Raw genomic sequence first — 16389 nt, forward strand, 5'->3', positions numbered from 1 at the left:
TGTGGGCATTGCCACCAACAGTGTGCAAAAGTACCTATTCTACTACAATTTTTCCAACATTGTGATTAATTCTTTGATTTTATCCTAGAGAGTTTGTGTGGGGTGATATACTAACGATGTAATATTTTATAGGTCTGGAGGCTTGTACTGATGACATGAGATTTGATTAATTTTAATGACCAGATATTTTCCCAATTTGATGGTGACAAAACAACATTGCAATCTTGTTGCCATTTGTCTTGCAAGGATAGGTTAGAAAACAGTGTTTGAACAACTAATCTGTGGAGAGCCAAGACACCTGTTAGGAAAAGTATATAAAATCTTATTGCAGTATGAAAACAGAATCAGAATGGGTCAAAAATTGTATGATTAAATGGATGCAAATATTTCAATGAGACAATGGGAAAATTGATGAACTAAAGAAAATTAATTTACAGATGTTAAGAGAAAATTGGTATAAAATGCTTTTTAGATGGTATTTTACTCCTAAGGATATTGCAAAAACTAGTAAGGAAAGTCTAGGGAATGCCAATGTATGGATAAAACTTTCTACTATATGTCGTGGACATGTAAGTGGCAAAAAGATAATGGATAAACTATTTGAGGAGATGTAAAAGATATTGAAGTTTTGCTTTGCTCTGGATCCTAAAAATATGTTATTAAATATTTTACCAAGCAATATAATAAAAGAGCATAGCAAACTTTTTAAATATATGGTGACAGCACCAAGAATGGTATATGCAACAAAATGGAAGGCAGACTCTTGTCCAGGCATGATTGACTGGATGAATAAATTGTATGAATATGTGTCAATGGCAAAATTAACTCTTTGTATGCATAATGCATAATAGACCATATCAAGAATTTCAGGAAAAATTGAAAGGGTTTTTTGAATATGTAGCTGCAAACTAAGAAGAATTAAATATAATATTAAAATAGATCAATTGGTAAGCTAAATAGTTTAGTTAGCATGCTAATATAATATGCTGAACATAATAAGATTGAATATAATGTTGAATATAAAATATGAAATATAAAAGGCTTTATGTCAAGTATCTTAAGTATGTATGGGGGTTTAGAAGGGAAATATGTAGTTTTATTATTCTAATATTTTCTTTTTTTGCTTGTGTTTTATGTATATGCTGTTTGTTTTTTAAATGTTTCATTCATAGTTGATTGTTTTTAAATGTGTCTGTCTGTCTGTTTAAAAGAAAGCTCTGATCTAGGGAATCATTGTAAATCATCTGGAGAAATATAGCCCTTCATGACAACCTGAAAACCTTTAATGGCAGTTTGGAGAATATTTATTGCCCCAGAGAGATATATTAATGGGGCAGAAAGAATACCTAAGGCACAAAATGTTAGAAATTAATTTTAGATGTTTTTAAATATTTTCCTTCAAAATTCCTTAAAGTGAGTTATTCAATAATGCAAAGTGGGAGGGATGGATCTACACAAAAGACTCATTCTGTCCCATATCAAAGTGTATATTTTTCAGCTCTGAATGTTTTAGTACTCTGGAACACAATTATTTCTGCAACTGCAAAGAAAAACAGTTTTGCGGAGCTTACAAAATCATAATAAAGTAAAATATAGGTAGCTATTTAAAATATCAATATAACTTAAAATAATCCCATAGTCATATATACAACTTGTATTTATTTCACAACAACCCTTCAAAAAACTTGAAATGTATAAGTATCAAATTGTGAAAGCTCACTGAAAAAAGGCTACTTATTAAAAACTTCTAAAACTGGTTCAGATCTCATCAGCCAATTTATTTAATAAAATGGGAGCCACAACTGAAAAGGCACAAGATCATGCTTAGGAAGTCCATGTTTGACAAAAGGAAAGCACATACAAAAGTAGTTGGTGTGAGGTGCCTGTGGATGTATACATTGGGGAAGTGGTTCTTCAAGTGAGTTACATGTCACGTAGGGCTTTAAAGGTAAGAAACTGAGCTCAGAACCAAATAAGTAACAATACAATTGTCTTAAAACTGGTATCCTATGCATGTAGTGTCCCTTGTAGCACAGCATACGGGGGCACAGCCACACATAACACAATGCAATCATATTTGTCATTACGCAACTGCTTCCATGTCAGTCAAATTTAGAAGTGATGATAATTTCTGAATTGGATGGAAATTATAGAAGGCACTGTTAGTAAAATCCCCAGGCTATTTTTCTAAGAGCAGCTGGGTCCTGGAGAAACCCCAGATTTGTAACCTCAACTGACTGATAATTTTACCTCATCTAAAAAAGTGTATTAAACCCCTCAGAAAACTAGCTTTCCCAACCTACTTCACTTGTATCTGTTATGGATTCTGTTTCAGCTTGCTATTCCTCATCCACTTAACCATGGCATCTAAGCTCTTCATGGACTTGGTCCCTCATATTTGTGGGACAGCCCCATGTGGCACTGCTCAAGGTCTGTTGGCCAAATAAGCCGTATCATTAAGATAAAGAGAGACATATGGGACTACCTCTCTACCTATTCCCCACCATGGCAGCTTCCCTCATTTGAACATGGCCTTCTGCAGCTGCCACCCCACAAATTGGCAATTCCAGCTGCTGCCCATAAACACATATTCTCCTTGGTGCCCCCCACCTCATGGAATAGGTGGGGGCCAACTCCTTGATTTCAGCAAACAAACAAAACTGAATTATTCAGAGGGCCTTTTTACACAGGTAATAGGACTGTGCTGTTAAGAAAATGGTTCAAAAGTGATTAGATAGGTACTGTAGACTATATTACTGTGTACTGTCCATTGCTCTAAGTATGCTTTTACTGGGGAGTTTATCTGTGTCATTTATTATATCATACCAATTTACTTATGTTTTGTTTCAGCATTGTTTCACCTCTGTATCAGAGTTCTGCTTGTTTTCAAATTACTATTATATTGTTATTGAACATCTCCAGCCATTGATTGTATTAACTTACACTGTGTAATTTGCCTTAAGTCTTAGTGAGAAAGACTATAAATAATATAAATAAATAAATGAATAAATAAATAAATAAGCTCTGCTAGCTAAGGACAAACATAGCTGCATCTGCAGGCCTAGTCAAAGATATATATATATAGCCGAGCATCATCTAAAACTATGAATGATCTCATTCAAAAGCCTCATGTAGATCTTAAAAAATGTGACTGAGAGGACAGACCCTTGGGGAATTCCACAAATTAGTTCCTGTACTGATGATTCTATATCCGAAATAGAGATGTACTGCCTATCAGATAGGAAGGACCAAACCCAGCGAACAACAGTTCCTTAAACTCAAAATTTGAAGCAGGGGGATGGTTCAAGGAAATACTGATTGTATCAAAAGCAGAAGATAAATCTAGCAAAAGAGAAGTAAAATCCTTATCAGTTTGTAGACTTACCACCTTCACCATTGCTACTAAAGTAGTCTTTGTCCCATAGTGAAGCTGAAAACCAGACTGATAAGGGTCAAGGAGAGATTATGATGTAATACAGTCAGATGTTCAAAAAGTAGGTTGGGTGTGTACATAGCTTGGGGGAAATATTAGACATTTTATGTAATGTTGCTGCCAAATCACCACCTTGTTTTGACAGGGCTATGCATGCCTAAGTACATTTAGAAAGAGAGTCTGCAACTTTGGGGAGAAAATTTTTCCACTAATCAATCACCAATTTCTCTATAATATTTATAGCTGAGTAATTGAATTACTTTTCTCCATATATTTAATCTTTAAACCACATTGAAATCAAATTGCTGGGTGAGTCAGACCTTAGTTAAAATAAATGTGTTCAGGAATTAAAAGGCACTTAGAAGGTTGTGATGATAATAGCTGTGTCTGCAGCATTTTTACAAGGATCACCACCACTACCACAACAAACTATTCTGAGTATTCTTAGATTCTAAAGACTTGGTTTTATGAAAAGCAAGATAAATTATAAAATTGTACTCTCAATTATAAAACTGTACTCTCAAGGTTCAATTACCCACCCCATACTATCACATTTTTTTAGGCATGAAACATCATCTTGAATAACATCCATGTAGACTGCTATCAGTGCAATCCTAAGGGCTGCTTTCCCGCAAGTGCCTTTGCACTCACATGCAATCCCCTCCCTAAGGACGTTTGCACTCATGTACAATCCCCTCCCTGCTCATTCCCTCCCTAAGGACTGTTGTGGGAGAGCTATTCTATTGGCTGAACCCAGCAAGGCATGATGAGGCCACAGCAGGGAGAGCACACCCCGCTGTTTCCCTGACAACCCCTCCAGCATCTCCTAATGGCCGCGCCACCCCTCTTGACAGGCCTGCAAGTGGCAAGCAAAGGTGCAACCAATGCATGGGCTGCCATCTCGGCCGCCTGTTGAATCCTCCATCCGCCCCATGAGACAGCCAGTGGCCACTGTGACTGCAGCACCTTCCTGGGGTGGTCCTGAGCACTCTAACTGTGAGGGTCCTCCACTCAGCCATGTATACTGTGGGTGCAAAGAAGGGTGGCCACAACCCACCCTGACCCCCCAGTTGCCACAAAAGATCTCTTTATGCAGATGAGGGGGACCACTGGCCAAAAATCCCCATTGGGAGGGTCCCACTGAGGAGATGGGTGCAGGCATTTTGGGCTGATGGATGCCGTTGACACTCTGGGAACTCCTACTGCTGCTGGGCAGGTTCTCTGAGCGGGAGTGACAGACTTGCTCACTGTGACTAAAAGGACCCACGGGAGATGGTGGGTCAGGGGAAGGGGGTAGGAGGCTCATCCTGCCCAAGTAGCCCTCGGGCTATCTGGGATGGTCTGATCACAATGGATAACTCTGTGAGGACTGACAGAGAGCAGGTGTATGCTTGCATAATCCCACATCTGCTCTGATCTCCCCGGATCAGTATTCCACATGGAAGGACTGATTCGCTAGGAGCATCGCTGGAGCTAGCCTGCCTGTCCCAGCCTGCAGCCAGAGACCATCCTTTGGGTTATGCTCAACAGGACAGTGAAAGATGGGGGGGGGGCTCATTCAAACACAGATGAACAAACAGACAGGGAGAGAGTTATTGATTGAGACAGACTTTATAGAACTGTCAAAAGAAAGGAAGATGTCTGGACACGGGTTGCCAACTTCCCTCTTACAGGAAAGAAACTGTGTTTGTGTGTGCAGTGGTCATAGCTGGGAGAGTTATTCCTCATGCTGCTTCCTCAGCCACAAGGTTGAGTTGTGGGCTGACTGGGAAACTGCTTCTGGGGCTGTGCTGGAAAGGCAGTCATGCTCCTCAGCCTCCCTGATGGGTTGTGACTTGTCTGAAAGGAAAACAGAGACATGTGTGATATGGGTAAGGGCCCTGACCTTGCATGAACCACAATCAGGTCTGCCATGCCCCAGGAGAGTGTCTGTAGCTGGGGGAGTGGCGGTCCATTTTCGCAGATGCTGGCAACAACCAGATGATGGAAGCCCATCTGGTGAGACAGTGCTCCTCGACAGTGCTCCTCACTCCTCTGGCGAGATAATGCATCAGGCTGTTTTGTTGCTGTCACAGCTGCTTGGAGCTCTGATCCTGTGAGGAAAACAGTCTAGGCATTGCATGGTGGCCCTCACAGAGGAGTTACAGGAGCAAACACCCAGTCACCCTGACCCACAGCTGGATTGCACCCTCTGCCACTGGCCAGCCTCAACCACAGAGGCCAGTGTTTGGGGGGGGGGGTTGGCTCTGGTGAGGGGTGAGGGGAGCCAGTGTGAACAGGCAACCTGGGAAAGCCAGCTCCTCAGCTCCTTCTTACCTGTCAGAGTGCCCTCACCCCTGTCCGAGTCAGGACTCAGGATGAGTTACCGTAAGGGAACTTGAGAGTGAGTTGTTAGTCAGAAATTCTGCACTTAGCTCACCTCCTGTGTGTGAGTAGAAAGTACATCCCAATTTTCACAAAATTCTCCCTGCACACTTCTGCCTCACCACCATGTGCACTCTCGCCTGCCCTACACTGTAAGTCGCCATGGCAGAGGGTTCTCAGGCAGAGCCTCCTATCACATCCCTACTTCATCTGAGTTTGTGAGTGTCCTGGTTGGAGGTTATGTAGGGAGGATGGGGGAATGATTGGGCACCAGGGAGGGGGCTTGGCCTCCATAGGGGCACAAGCAGATTGGTCACTGTGGTAGTCAGCATCCTATGCTCTGCCAGGCCTCTACGGGCTGCTGTGCCATTGTAGGGGAGGGTTTCTGGGCACTTTTGCCCCCCCTCAGGATGGCACTGTAAGTATACTAGCACAGACTAATAATTAAATTAATAATTACAGATATTTCTGTTCTTCCTGTTCATAGAGTCATTGGCACTACAAATGGAAATGCTTGATATATATAATAATAATGCTGAATAATAAGCAATGCTGAAAATGAAAATATGTTTACTAAATAATAGCGTATTTCAGGAGAGGGCACTGCAGGATGGGGGACCTTCTTTGGGGTAGAAAGGCAGCATATAAATGTTTTTAATAAATAATATTTTTTTTTAGTTAAAATGAAAATATGCAGTGAACATCTGAGTGCAAAGTTTTCAGTGCTGGACAAGTAAGTGATTTATCTGAATCAAATCTCCAAACAGCAAGTGTTTAGAAGGGAAAAGTGAAAGAGACTATCAATGTCATCCTGTGCAGAGATACTCCAATCTAAGCCAATTGAAATCAGTCCGCTTGAGTATCTCTACATAGGATTGCACTCTAATTTCTTTATCAAGGGTTTCTACTAGGGATTTGCACTAGTATCATACTTGGAATTCCAAATTTGACCCTATGGATTTGGAATTTAGACTTTAGAAAATCAAGAATTTCCAAATATTTGGAACTTCATTGAAATTAATAGTAATAGCCATTTTACACACAGAGAATATTATAATTTAATATAATTTAAAATTTTAATGTCATGATTTAAGGACAACAGATGTTTTCTGATTGTTTAGAACTGTGCCAAGAGGCTACTTCTGGAGAAGTTTTCCTTCTGGCTTCAGCTGCACTTGCCAACATTACGTTTTTTGACACAATGGCCTGTGAGATGTTGCTTCAGTTAAACGCAGTGAACATTCTTCTAGCAGCCTGTTGTGACAGACAGAAAGTAGATACTCCTTATTCCCGAGATCAGGTAAGTGAGTAGATATTTATGTATGTATTTATATATGCAAGTATTTATAAGTATCTGAAGGAATGAGCAGTGACTCACAAAAGCTCATATCCTACCACAAATGTTGTTGGTCTTATAGGTGCTACTGAACTCTTGCTCTTTTCTATTGTATTTATAAGTTGTAATGGTGATGACTCCCAGATCAGAATGTCTTAGGCACAGTCAACACATACATGTTCATTGATGGTAACTTGTATGCATGAATAAGCTATACAAAAGACATAATTGTGCACTGAAATAATGGAAGGAAAAAAATTGTGCTTTTACCCTGTTGAACCATCATAACTACAAACAAAAAAGAGTAGCTATGTTAAAATTATGATATGTTCCATATAAAAGCCATAGATTACACAAAGTTCCTTAAAGAGATTTTATGATAAGGGGTGTGGACAGGAAAAAAATTCAGTAAATTCAGTTCAGTAATAGTATTACCGGTTCAGTATTACAGATCAAATTTGGTAAAATTTGGCCATTGTTTCCTATGGGAAACTCAATTAGGGTTTTTTCAGTGGCCTGGGGTGTGTGTCATATTTTGACCAAATTTCACCAAATTTACAAGAAGCCTAATCCTGACTACCCTCTAACAACCCACCAAGTTTCATAAAGATTGGACCACTGAGAACCATTAATGCCTTCCCAAATAAGGTGCCCCCAGCCACCTCCAATCTCCATTATTCTCCATGAGGAAAACTATCTGGGAGTCATCCAGGGAGCTGTGGGTGGCATTTTGCAAGAAAAATCCACCAAATTTTAAGGGGCCCTACTCCTGCCTGTTCTCTAAAGACCTCCCAAATTTCATAGAGGATGGACCCTGTGGGGCACTATGGCCTCCCCAAAGAAGGTGCCCCCAGTCAACCCCAATTTCCATTATTCCCTATGGGGGCTACCCAGAAGGATGGGATTGCATTTTGCACACAAAATCCACCAAATTTTCAGAAGATCTACTATTGCCTATTCTCTAAAGACTTCCTTTGTTTCAGGGAGATTGGACACTGGGGTCTAATTCTGTAGGTCCCTGAACAAGGTGCCCTGAGCCACTCCATTTGTTCCTGTTGTGGGGAAAAAAACCTCCAACATGACTCCCACTGCAGAAACATAGGACTAAAGCTGCTATGGCCAAAGGCACACTTCCAAATACAAGCTCCACACCAGCCAGTCCTACAGAACCAAACCAATCCCCTCCCCCCCCCCCGCCAAATCAATGCTCCCTGAGCAGGCATTGTTCCCAATGAGGAGAACTTTTATAAGTCTGGCCAGACCGCCTCCTTCCTAACCCAGTAGCTCAGCTGATTGGTGGAAAGCAACTCTCAGGGCTCTGCAAGGTAGCCCATGACTATTACCTACTCCAAATCCTGGCTCATGTGCCTCCCGTTCCAAGAGGGGCCGAAGGCATGCCAGAGTATCTCCATCTCCATGGACATCCTGGTGCTCCATGGACATCTTGGGGAGGTAAGCCTGCTGAGAACAGTGGGAGAGGGACCAGCAGAACTGGGCCCCTCCTCTGTCCCTTCTCCTGGCAGGAGGCCCCTCTTGGCATGCCTTTGCTGCACCCACAAATAGAGGGCATCTCTTGTGGTGGTGAGGTGCTAGGCTCACTTGGCATAAGTGTCCTTGATACACAGGTCACCAACCTGTGCTACACACTGTGTTACACTTGATACACATGGTCACCAACACATGCAACTCCTTCTCAATGAGAGGCTGCAGCCGGGATGTGAAGGCCCAGTTGCAGCCTTCTCACAAGCATGTGCACTCCTGGATCTAGGTCTGCACATTCTGTGTCCAAGAAGGAGACCATAGCACTCTAGAGTGTATGCACTAGAGGAATGACCAGACCCAGGGTCACTGTGTCAGAAGAGACTGCAACAGCGAATTTCTTGAAGATCCTCAGGAGATGATGAGCAAATCCTCTGCGCTGAACTCACCCTCCCCTCCTCCAAGTGTCACTTTCTAAGAGCCATACTATGAGGATGGCCTGCTGCTCCACCAAATGCTCAGGCATTACATGGGTGAAGTTGTAGTGAGTGACAACATCAGAGATCAAACATTGCTCTGGCATGCCTGTCCTGGTCTGCTTCTGATGCAGTTGGTAAGTTGCTTTCATGCTGCACAAGAAATGACTCATGAGTCGCTGGCATTTCTGGAGGAGGCTCTGGAACTCATGAGTTGCGGAGACTTCTTCAGATTCCTCAAGGGACCCCAGACCAAGTGTATCCTTCACCAGGAGGTGAAGTTGTGGGCCACACAGTAGGGATCATAATTTATTGTTATGGTCCAAGACCAAAACAGTACAATAAAAGTATGGAATAGTGAGTAAAAGCAATACAATTCTAAAATAGAATACCATCTAAAATTATACATAAGAGTTAAAATTCTAAGATCTAAGTTAATATTAAGATCAAATGACCCTATCTGTGCTTCTTTCTCTTCCCTAATTCGGTAAGCCAACCAACCAAACTTGGCGACCATCCTAGTCAGCTTTTGATTATCGCCTGCAAGCATAATTGACAGAAGTATCATTCTGCTGCAACCAGGGTAGGAATTGGCAATAGGTATAACCAGATTTCCCTAATATTTTGGTATAGTCTGCATTCAAAAATAACATGTTCTAACATTTCATCAGCTCCCATTCCTCCACATGCAGCCTTTCTTCGAAGATCTAGTAAGTCTGGCATCCAATGTAGCTGAAGGTAGGGCATTATACCTTAAGAGTAAAAATTCTCCTATGGTTACTGTTATCTAAAGATTTGATATAAGGTTGCAAAGTTATCTTATTAAGTGTAGTTACATCAAATCCAGGGTTCCTAATCCTACTCACATCCATCTGCCATTCGACATCCAAAATTCTTTGTTTTAAAATAGTTCTAGCCTGAGCATAATCCAAAGCCTGTATATGCTGCTTAGAGAGACCATAAGAGTTCAATTTTACCTCTATCTTCTTCTGCCACGGAGAAACAAAATTATCTTGTGTTATAGTATGGGTGAGACCAATAGGTGAGAAAATCAGTTTTAACCAATAATTAAAGGCAATAATCCACAGTTTTGCCTGTACCGAGAGCAGGCCTGCCTCTAAATGAATTGCAGCATTTGAAACACTTGTTGAAACCTGTAAAATAGCTCTTAAAAAGGTCAATTGCATTCTTTCAAGTAAGGTCAATTCAGTCTGGAGTAACAATGGAACTCCATATAATAACTGAAGTAATACTTTCATAGAATATAGCTTAATAGCAGCTTCTATATTACGACTCCCTTTGGACCACAGAAAATGTGCTTGATGCCCATTTGTGCTGCCACTGCCTTCCTGTTTGCACCACCATCTGTCACCATGTCTCCACTGGTGATGCTGCCCTCACCCTCACTTACCCAGTCCAGTAAGTCCCTCTTGATGGTGGTAGTGATGTTCTCTGCCATGTGCACCTTGTCAAGAACCTTGGCATGGAGCAAAGCCTTGCAGTAGCTGACCTAGTGGTCTCCCATCTGCCCTGCCTTACACTGGTCATCCAACCCCCACTTGGTCATCAGGTTACCACCAGTGCACAGTAAGTGAAAGGTACACATGCTGTGACTGAGGGTAGGTCCAGATGTCCAATGTGAAGTATACAGTTCTCCCAGTGGTGCAAGACAACTCTGCCTTCACATGGTTCTTGGCAGTCCTGTAAAGGGAGGGCACCACAGTCCTGCTCAGTGTGGTGCAAGTACAAGGACAAACTAGCAGGAGCTGCCCTTGGAAGCTGAAGGTCTCTGCTGTGGAGAAAGACTGCCTATCTACAGCAATCATCTCCACGATCTTTCGAGTAATGAACCTAGATAGTGTCCCTTATCTACAGGAAACCTGAAGAGGAGAGCACCAGAGGTGTTCATGGGATGACCCCTGCTAGCTTGCTGGGAGCTGTGTGGTGCAAGTCTCTGTCCCTCTGAAGAAGCACTGCCTGGTGGTGCTTCTTCATGTGGTTCATAGGCTGGTCCTTGAGATGATTCATATCTTTCTCTCAACTTACCCGGGCCCGACAGTGCTGGCACTGTGCATACTAAGGGCCCTCTGTTCTGGAAATGCATACTAAGGGCCCTCTGTTCTGGAAATGCTCTCAGACATTGGAGGACAAGGGGGAGGATGTTACCATTTAGCAGCAGACACCCCGGGAGACAGCTCCTGTGAGGCACTTGGGGCAGGCACAATGTGTCTAGGCTGAGCAGAAGAAGATCCTAACTAGAAAACAACTTATCTGTGATTATCTAACTACTCTGAGTACCCTCCACCAGCTGTTGAGACCCAGCAGCGGGAGGAGGAGCAGCATGATGAGTCTTTTGAGGTGGTCTTGGGGATGTAAGTTTTCCATCCCTTGTGATCACGCAAAGGACTCAGAGGATGTTGGAGGAACTAGTGGAGGCATCATAGTACGAGTAAGACCAATAGGTGAGAAAATCAGTTTTAACAAATAATTAAAGGCTGCCCAGTGCCAGCTCCTGTCTCAGGGACCTGTGGTGGAGGTGGTGCTCCTGCAACTCCCTCAGGAAAGAGGGCCTTATGAACCCTCTTGCTGTCACCAGAAGCCAGATGTAGACAAGGCAAAGGTCTCCTCCGAAACTAACCCGAGTTCAAAAAGAAGGTAACCGCATGACAGAGGGTAGAAAACAACTTGACCACGACAAGCTTCTCCAAAGGTGAATATCCCATTGAGAGCATACACCAACTGGGTGATGTCGATTTGATGGTAAAAAGCTGTATTGATTGTCGTGGTCAAGTTGAGCCTTTGAAAAAGTGATTATCATGAAATGGGATTATAATGCTGGCGAATGTCCATTAGGCTCCGCCCATTTTCATTCAGTTTCAGAAACGGCTGCAACGTTGCTTTCCTTGGAGAAGGCTTTGTCCATTCATAAGTAGTCTCTAGAAACAGTGGCAATGCTGCTTTCTTTGGAGAAGCCCGACAATACACCTTCATTAGCTATCTGAAAGTCAAGAAGAAACAAGAAGCACCTGAGCTGAGGCAAGAGCACATGGTGGAGAGCTGAAGCTAGAAGGTAAGGGTTTGTTGTCTTTCTGCCTTTTGCCTTTCCTAGCTACTGTGTGAGAAGCTGAGGGTGAGTGGTTCTGGGTAGCTTGCTAGAGAGTGGTTCTGGTTAAGTTCTGTGTGAGGCTGTTGGGGGCTGAGTGAATTGCTGTTGTTTGCAGCTGGTTGCTGTTGCTCGTGGTTACAAGCCCCGCCCCCTAGTGTCCTGGGGCCCTGCTGGGCTAGGCAGGAAGGCACCTTTTGAAACAAAAGGCTCCTCCTCGCCAGAGGCGCGAGCCTTTGGCGAGAGCTAAAGGGCTCTTGCCCTGTGGCTCTTAGCCTGGGGATTTGCCTGGGGGACCTGAAACTCTGCTAGTATACTGGTTCTGCTAGTACTCTAGGTACATTTGGAAGGCAATCATGTCTACTGAAGCCCCCTTCACAGTCACCTGCATGGACTGTGCCATGTTTGTTTTCCTCCCAGAGGAGAAGACAGAGTTCACTTGCCAGAAGTGTAAGCTGGTCAGAGTTTTGGAAGAAAAGGTTCAGAGCCTGGAGGAAAGGATCACCACCCTTCAGGAAATCAAGGAGGGAGACAATTTTATTGACAACAGCCTGGGGGCTCCGCACAGCCAAGAAGAGGAAAGTCAAGGAGGAGGGGAAAGAGCCGATCTCCCTTCTGAGCCTCCTCTCAGATCTACAGTACAAACCCGAAGGCGTCAACGAAGAAGATGCTCTGGTCCACTTGAGCTCAAGAATCGCTTTGAAGTGCTAGGGATGGTGACAGAGGTGACAGTGGAAGGAGAACCGCAAAGATCTGGAAGAGGGAGTGCAGAAGACATGGGGCCTCATGGAAGTGGAAAAAAACGGAAGGTGGTAGTCGTCGGGGACTCCTTGCTCAGGGGTATGGAACGCCATGTCTCTGGGCCAGATCCCCTATTCCGAGAGATGTGTTGCTTGCCGGGAGCCAGAATTCAGGATATTACCGACCGGCTGCCAAAACTCATCAAGCCTGCTGATAAGTACCCGTTTGTGCTGATTCATGTGGGAACGAACGACACGGCTTCGAATACTGTTGCAAGAATTAAAGAGGATTACGAAGCCCTTGGAAGGCAGTTGAAGACATTGGGGGCTCAGGTGGTATTCTCTTCTATCCTTCCAGTCACAGGAAGAGGAGCACGCTGGGAACGGACCATACTTGAGGTGAATCGCTGGCTGAGATGGTGGTGCCGGCAGGAGCGCTTTGGGTTCTGGGACCATGGGATAGGTTTTCTTAGAGAAGGCCTTCTAGCACATGATGGGCTTCACCTCTCAAGGGCAGGGAAGAAAACATTTGGAACGAACCTGGAGAACTTCATCAGGAGAGCTTTAAACTGATGCCACAAGGGGCAGGGGACGATCAACATGGCGACTTCAATGATGAAGTGAACACAGTGGGGACCCACCTGGGTAGGAAAGGTCAAACAAAGGTACAAGGCTACAAGTGTTTATATACCAATGCCCAAAGTATGGGCAATAAGAAAGAAGAGCTTGAGCTTCTATTGCAAACAGAGGGCTATGACATAGTAGGAATTACTGAGACTTGGTGGGATGATTCCCATGACTGGAATGTGCTAGTGGATGGGTATGAGTTGTTCAAGAAAAACCGGAAGAGTAGAAGAGGAGGTGGAGTGGCGTTGTATGTGAGGAGAGGGCTTGATTGTCAAGAAGTTATGGAGAATGGGGCGGACAGCCTGGTGGAAAGTATATGGGTAGAAATAAGGGGAGGAAGGACAAAGGGTATTGTTGTTGGAGTCTGCTACAGACCACCCGACCAGCGAGAAGAAATGGATGCTGCCCTCTTTGAACAAATTGGCAGAGTATCCAGACATCAGAACCTTGTAATTATGGGTAACTTCAACTTCCCCGATGTGTGCTGGGAGACAGGCTCAGCAAAGCGTCATGAATCACGCAATTTCCTGACCTGCCTGGCCGATAACTTCCTTTTTCAAAAGGTGGAGGAAGCTACAAGGGGTTCAGCCATACTAGACTTGATATTAACCAACAGGGAAGAATTGGTAGATGAGATGAAGGTGGTGGGGACCTTAAGGGGAAGTGACCATGTCCTTCTTGAATTCCAGTTGCTGTGGGGAGCCAAGGAAGTTCATAGCCAGACTCGTAGGTTAGATTTTCATAGGGCCAACTTCGATGAACTCAGAGGCTTGATGAGAGTCATTCCATGGGGGAGTGTGCTGGAAGGAAAAGGAGCGAGTGAAGGGTGGGCCATTCTCAAACACGAGCTTTTGCAAGCTCAAGCCCTCACTATCCCAGCAAGACGGAAACATGGTAAGGGCTCCAAGAAACCGATGTGGATGCACAAAGAGCTCCAGAATAAGCTAAGGGAGAAAAGGGAAATGTTCAGGAAATGGAGAGAAGGACAGACCTCTAAAGAGGAGTATATGAGGGTTACTAGGTACTGTAGATCAGCCATCAGAGAGGCCAGAGCTCAGTACGAGCTGGGTCTGGCCAGGAGGGCTCGCTACAACAAGAAAAACTTCTACAGATATGTGAGAAGCAAACGCAAGGTAAAAGAGGCAATTGGACCACTGTTGGGAGTAGATGGAGAAACTCCATCTATTTTATCTGATACCAAATTGGGAGGAGTAGCAAACACCCAAGAAGATAAATTAAAATTCAACAAGACCTGAATACTCTGGCGAAGTGGGCAGCTGTGAATAGGATGCAATTCAACAAAGACAAGTGCACAGAATTACATCTGGGCCACAAAAACGGGAAGCACAAATACTGGATGGGGGATACACTTCTAGGCAGTAGTATATGTGAAAGAGATCTTGGGGTAAGAGTGGACTGTAAACTAAATATGAGCAGTCAGTGTGATGTGGTGGCAAAAAAAGGCCAATTCAATCCTGGGTTGTATCAAAGGGGCCATAGCATCGAAATCGCAGGAGGTCATAGCCCCTCTCTGTACTGCCTTGGTCAGGCCACACCTGGAGTATTGTGTGCAGTTCTGGAGGCCTCACTTCAAAAAGGATGTGGACAAAATCGAGAGGGTGCAGAGGAGAGTGACGAGGATGATCAGGGGTCTGGAGACTGAACCCTACGAGGAAAGGCTGAGGGCCTTGGGAATGTTTAGTTTGGAGAAGAGGAGGTTGAGGGGGGACATGATTGCTCTCTTTAAATATTTGAAAGGCTGTCATTTGGAGGAGGGCAGGGAGCTGTTTCAGTTGGCAGCAGAGGGTAGGACGTGAAGCAATGGGCTAAAACTACATGCACAAAGGTACCGACTGGATATTAGGAAAAACTTTTTCACGGTCAGAGTAGTTCAAAAGTGGAATCAGCTGCCTAGGGAGGTGGTGAGCTCCCCCTCACTGTCAGTTTTCAAGAAGAGGCTGGATGAATACTTGTCAGAGATGCTTTAGGCTGATCCTGCACTGGGCAGGGGGTTGGACTAGATGGTAGGTATGGCCCCTTCCAACTCTATGATTCTATGAACTTTAAAAATGTGGGGCTGGTTACTTACTTGTTGAATTCTTCCAGTGGTGTCTGATTGTGATTGATTGTGATTACTTATCTCTCCTAGGATGAACTTTTTGTGAATTTTGTGTGATATATTTATTATATTTTAAGATAGTATTTATTGTATTTATAGCACTTATAATCGTCTTTGCACTGTTGAGCACTTTGAGCACTTTAAAAAATATAAATTTGAAATAATAATTAGCTTTAAGACTATATAGAGTTCATTGTTTTCTACCCTCCATCAGGCGGTTGCCTTCTTTTTGAACTCGGGTCACCAGAAGCCAAGCTGGTGAATGGCAGCTACACTCTGCCCAAGCAGGGGGAGAGCCGCAGCCCTCCCCCTCCCCCTCCCTTCCCCTCCACCCCTCTAGTCTTATCCCTTACCTTTCTTCCAGTGCCCCCTCTGGTCTCCTGTTAACCATTTTTAATGGCCCCTGGAACCTGCACTTCTAGTAACTAACCTTATTAAACAATTAAATTACCAAACTCCCCAAAGCATGCAGCCAAAAATGAGAGTTTCTTTTAGAATTTACCTACCTACTCTAAAAGATCACTTTTTGCAAGTCTAAATCTGGAGATGGACACAAAAATCTCTTTTTAAAAGGCTCTATTTAGGTATGCAGTCACAGCCTCAACAACAGAAAAACGCCCATCCCCAAAGAAGCAGCAAAAATTTACAGCAACAAAACTCCAACAACAGGGGAAAACACAGAAATCCCCCTCACCAGAAGAACAAGTGAAGC

The 16389-nt window shown here is 43.7% G+C and overlaps 1 protein-coding gene across 1 annotated transcript in view; it reads left to right on the forward strand.

Annotated features, from left to right (window-relative positions):
* The window catches only part of INSC (INSC spindle orientation adaptor protein), a 185131-nt gene that overhangs the window by 112544 nt on the left and 56198 nt on the right, over nt 1-16389 (forward strand). The window contains exon 8 of the mRNA XM_054969992.1: nt 6919-7097. Coding sequence (XP_054825967.1) covers nt 6919-7097 — 179 coding nt within the window. The remainder of the gene's footprint in view (nt 1-6918; nt 7098-16389) is intronic.

This window comes from Eublepharis macularius, chromosome 2, assembly GCF_028583425.1.
Source record: "Eublepharis macularius isolate TG4126 chromosome 2, MPM_Emac_v1.0, whole genome shotgun sequence".
Lineage (NCBI taxonomy): Eukaryota > Metazoa > Chordata > Lepidosauria > Squamata > Eublepharidae > Eublepharis > Eublepharis macularius.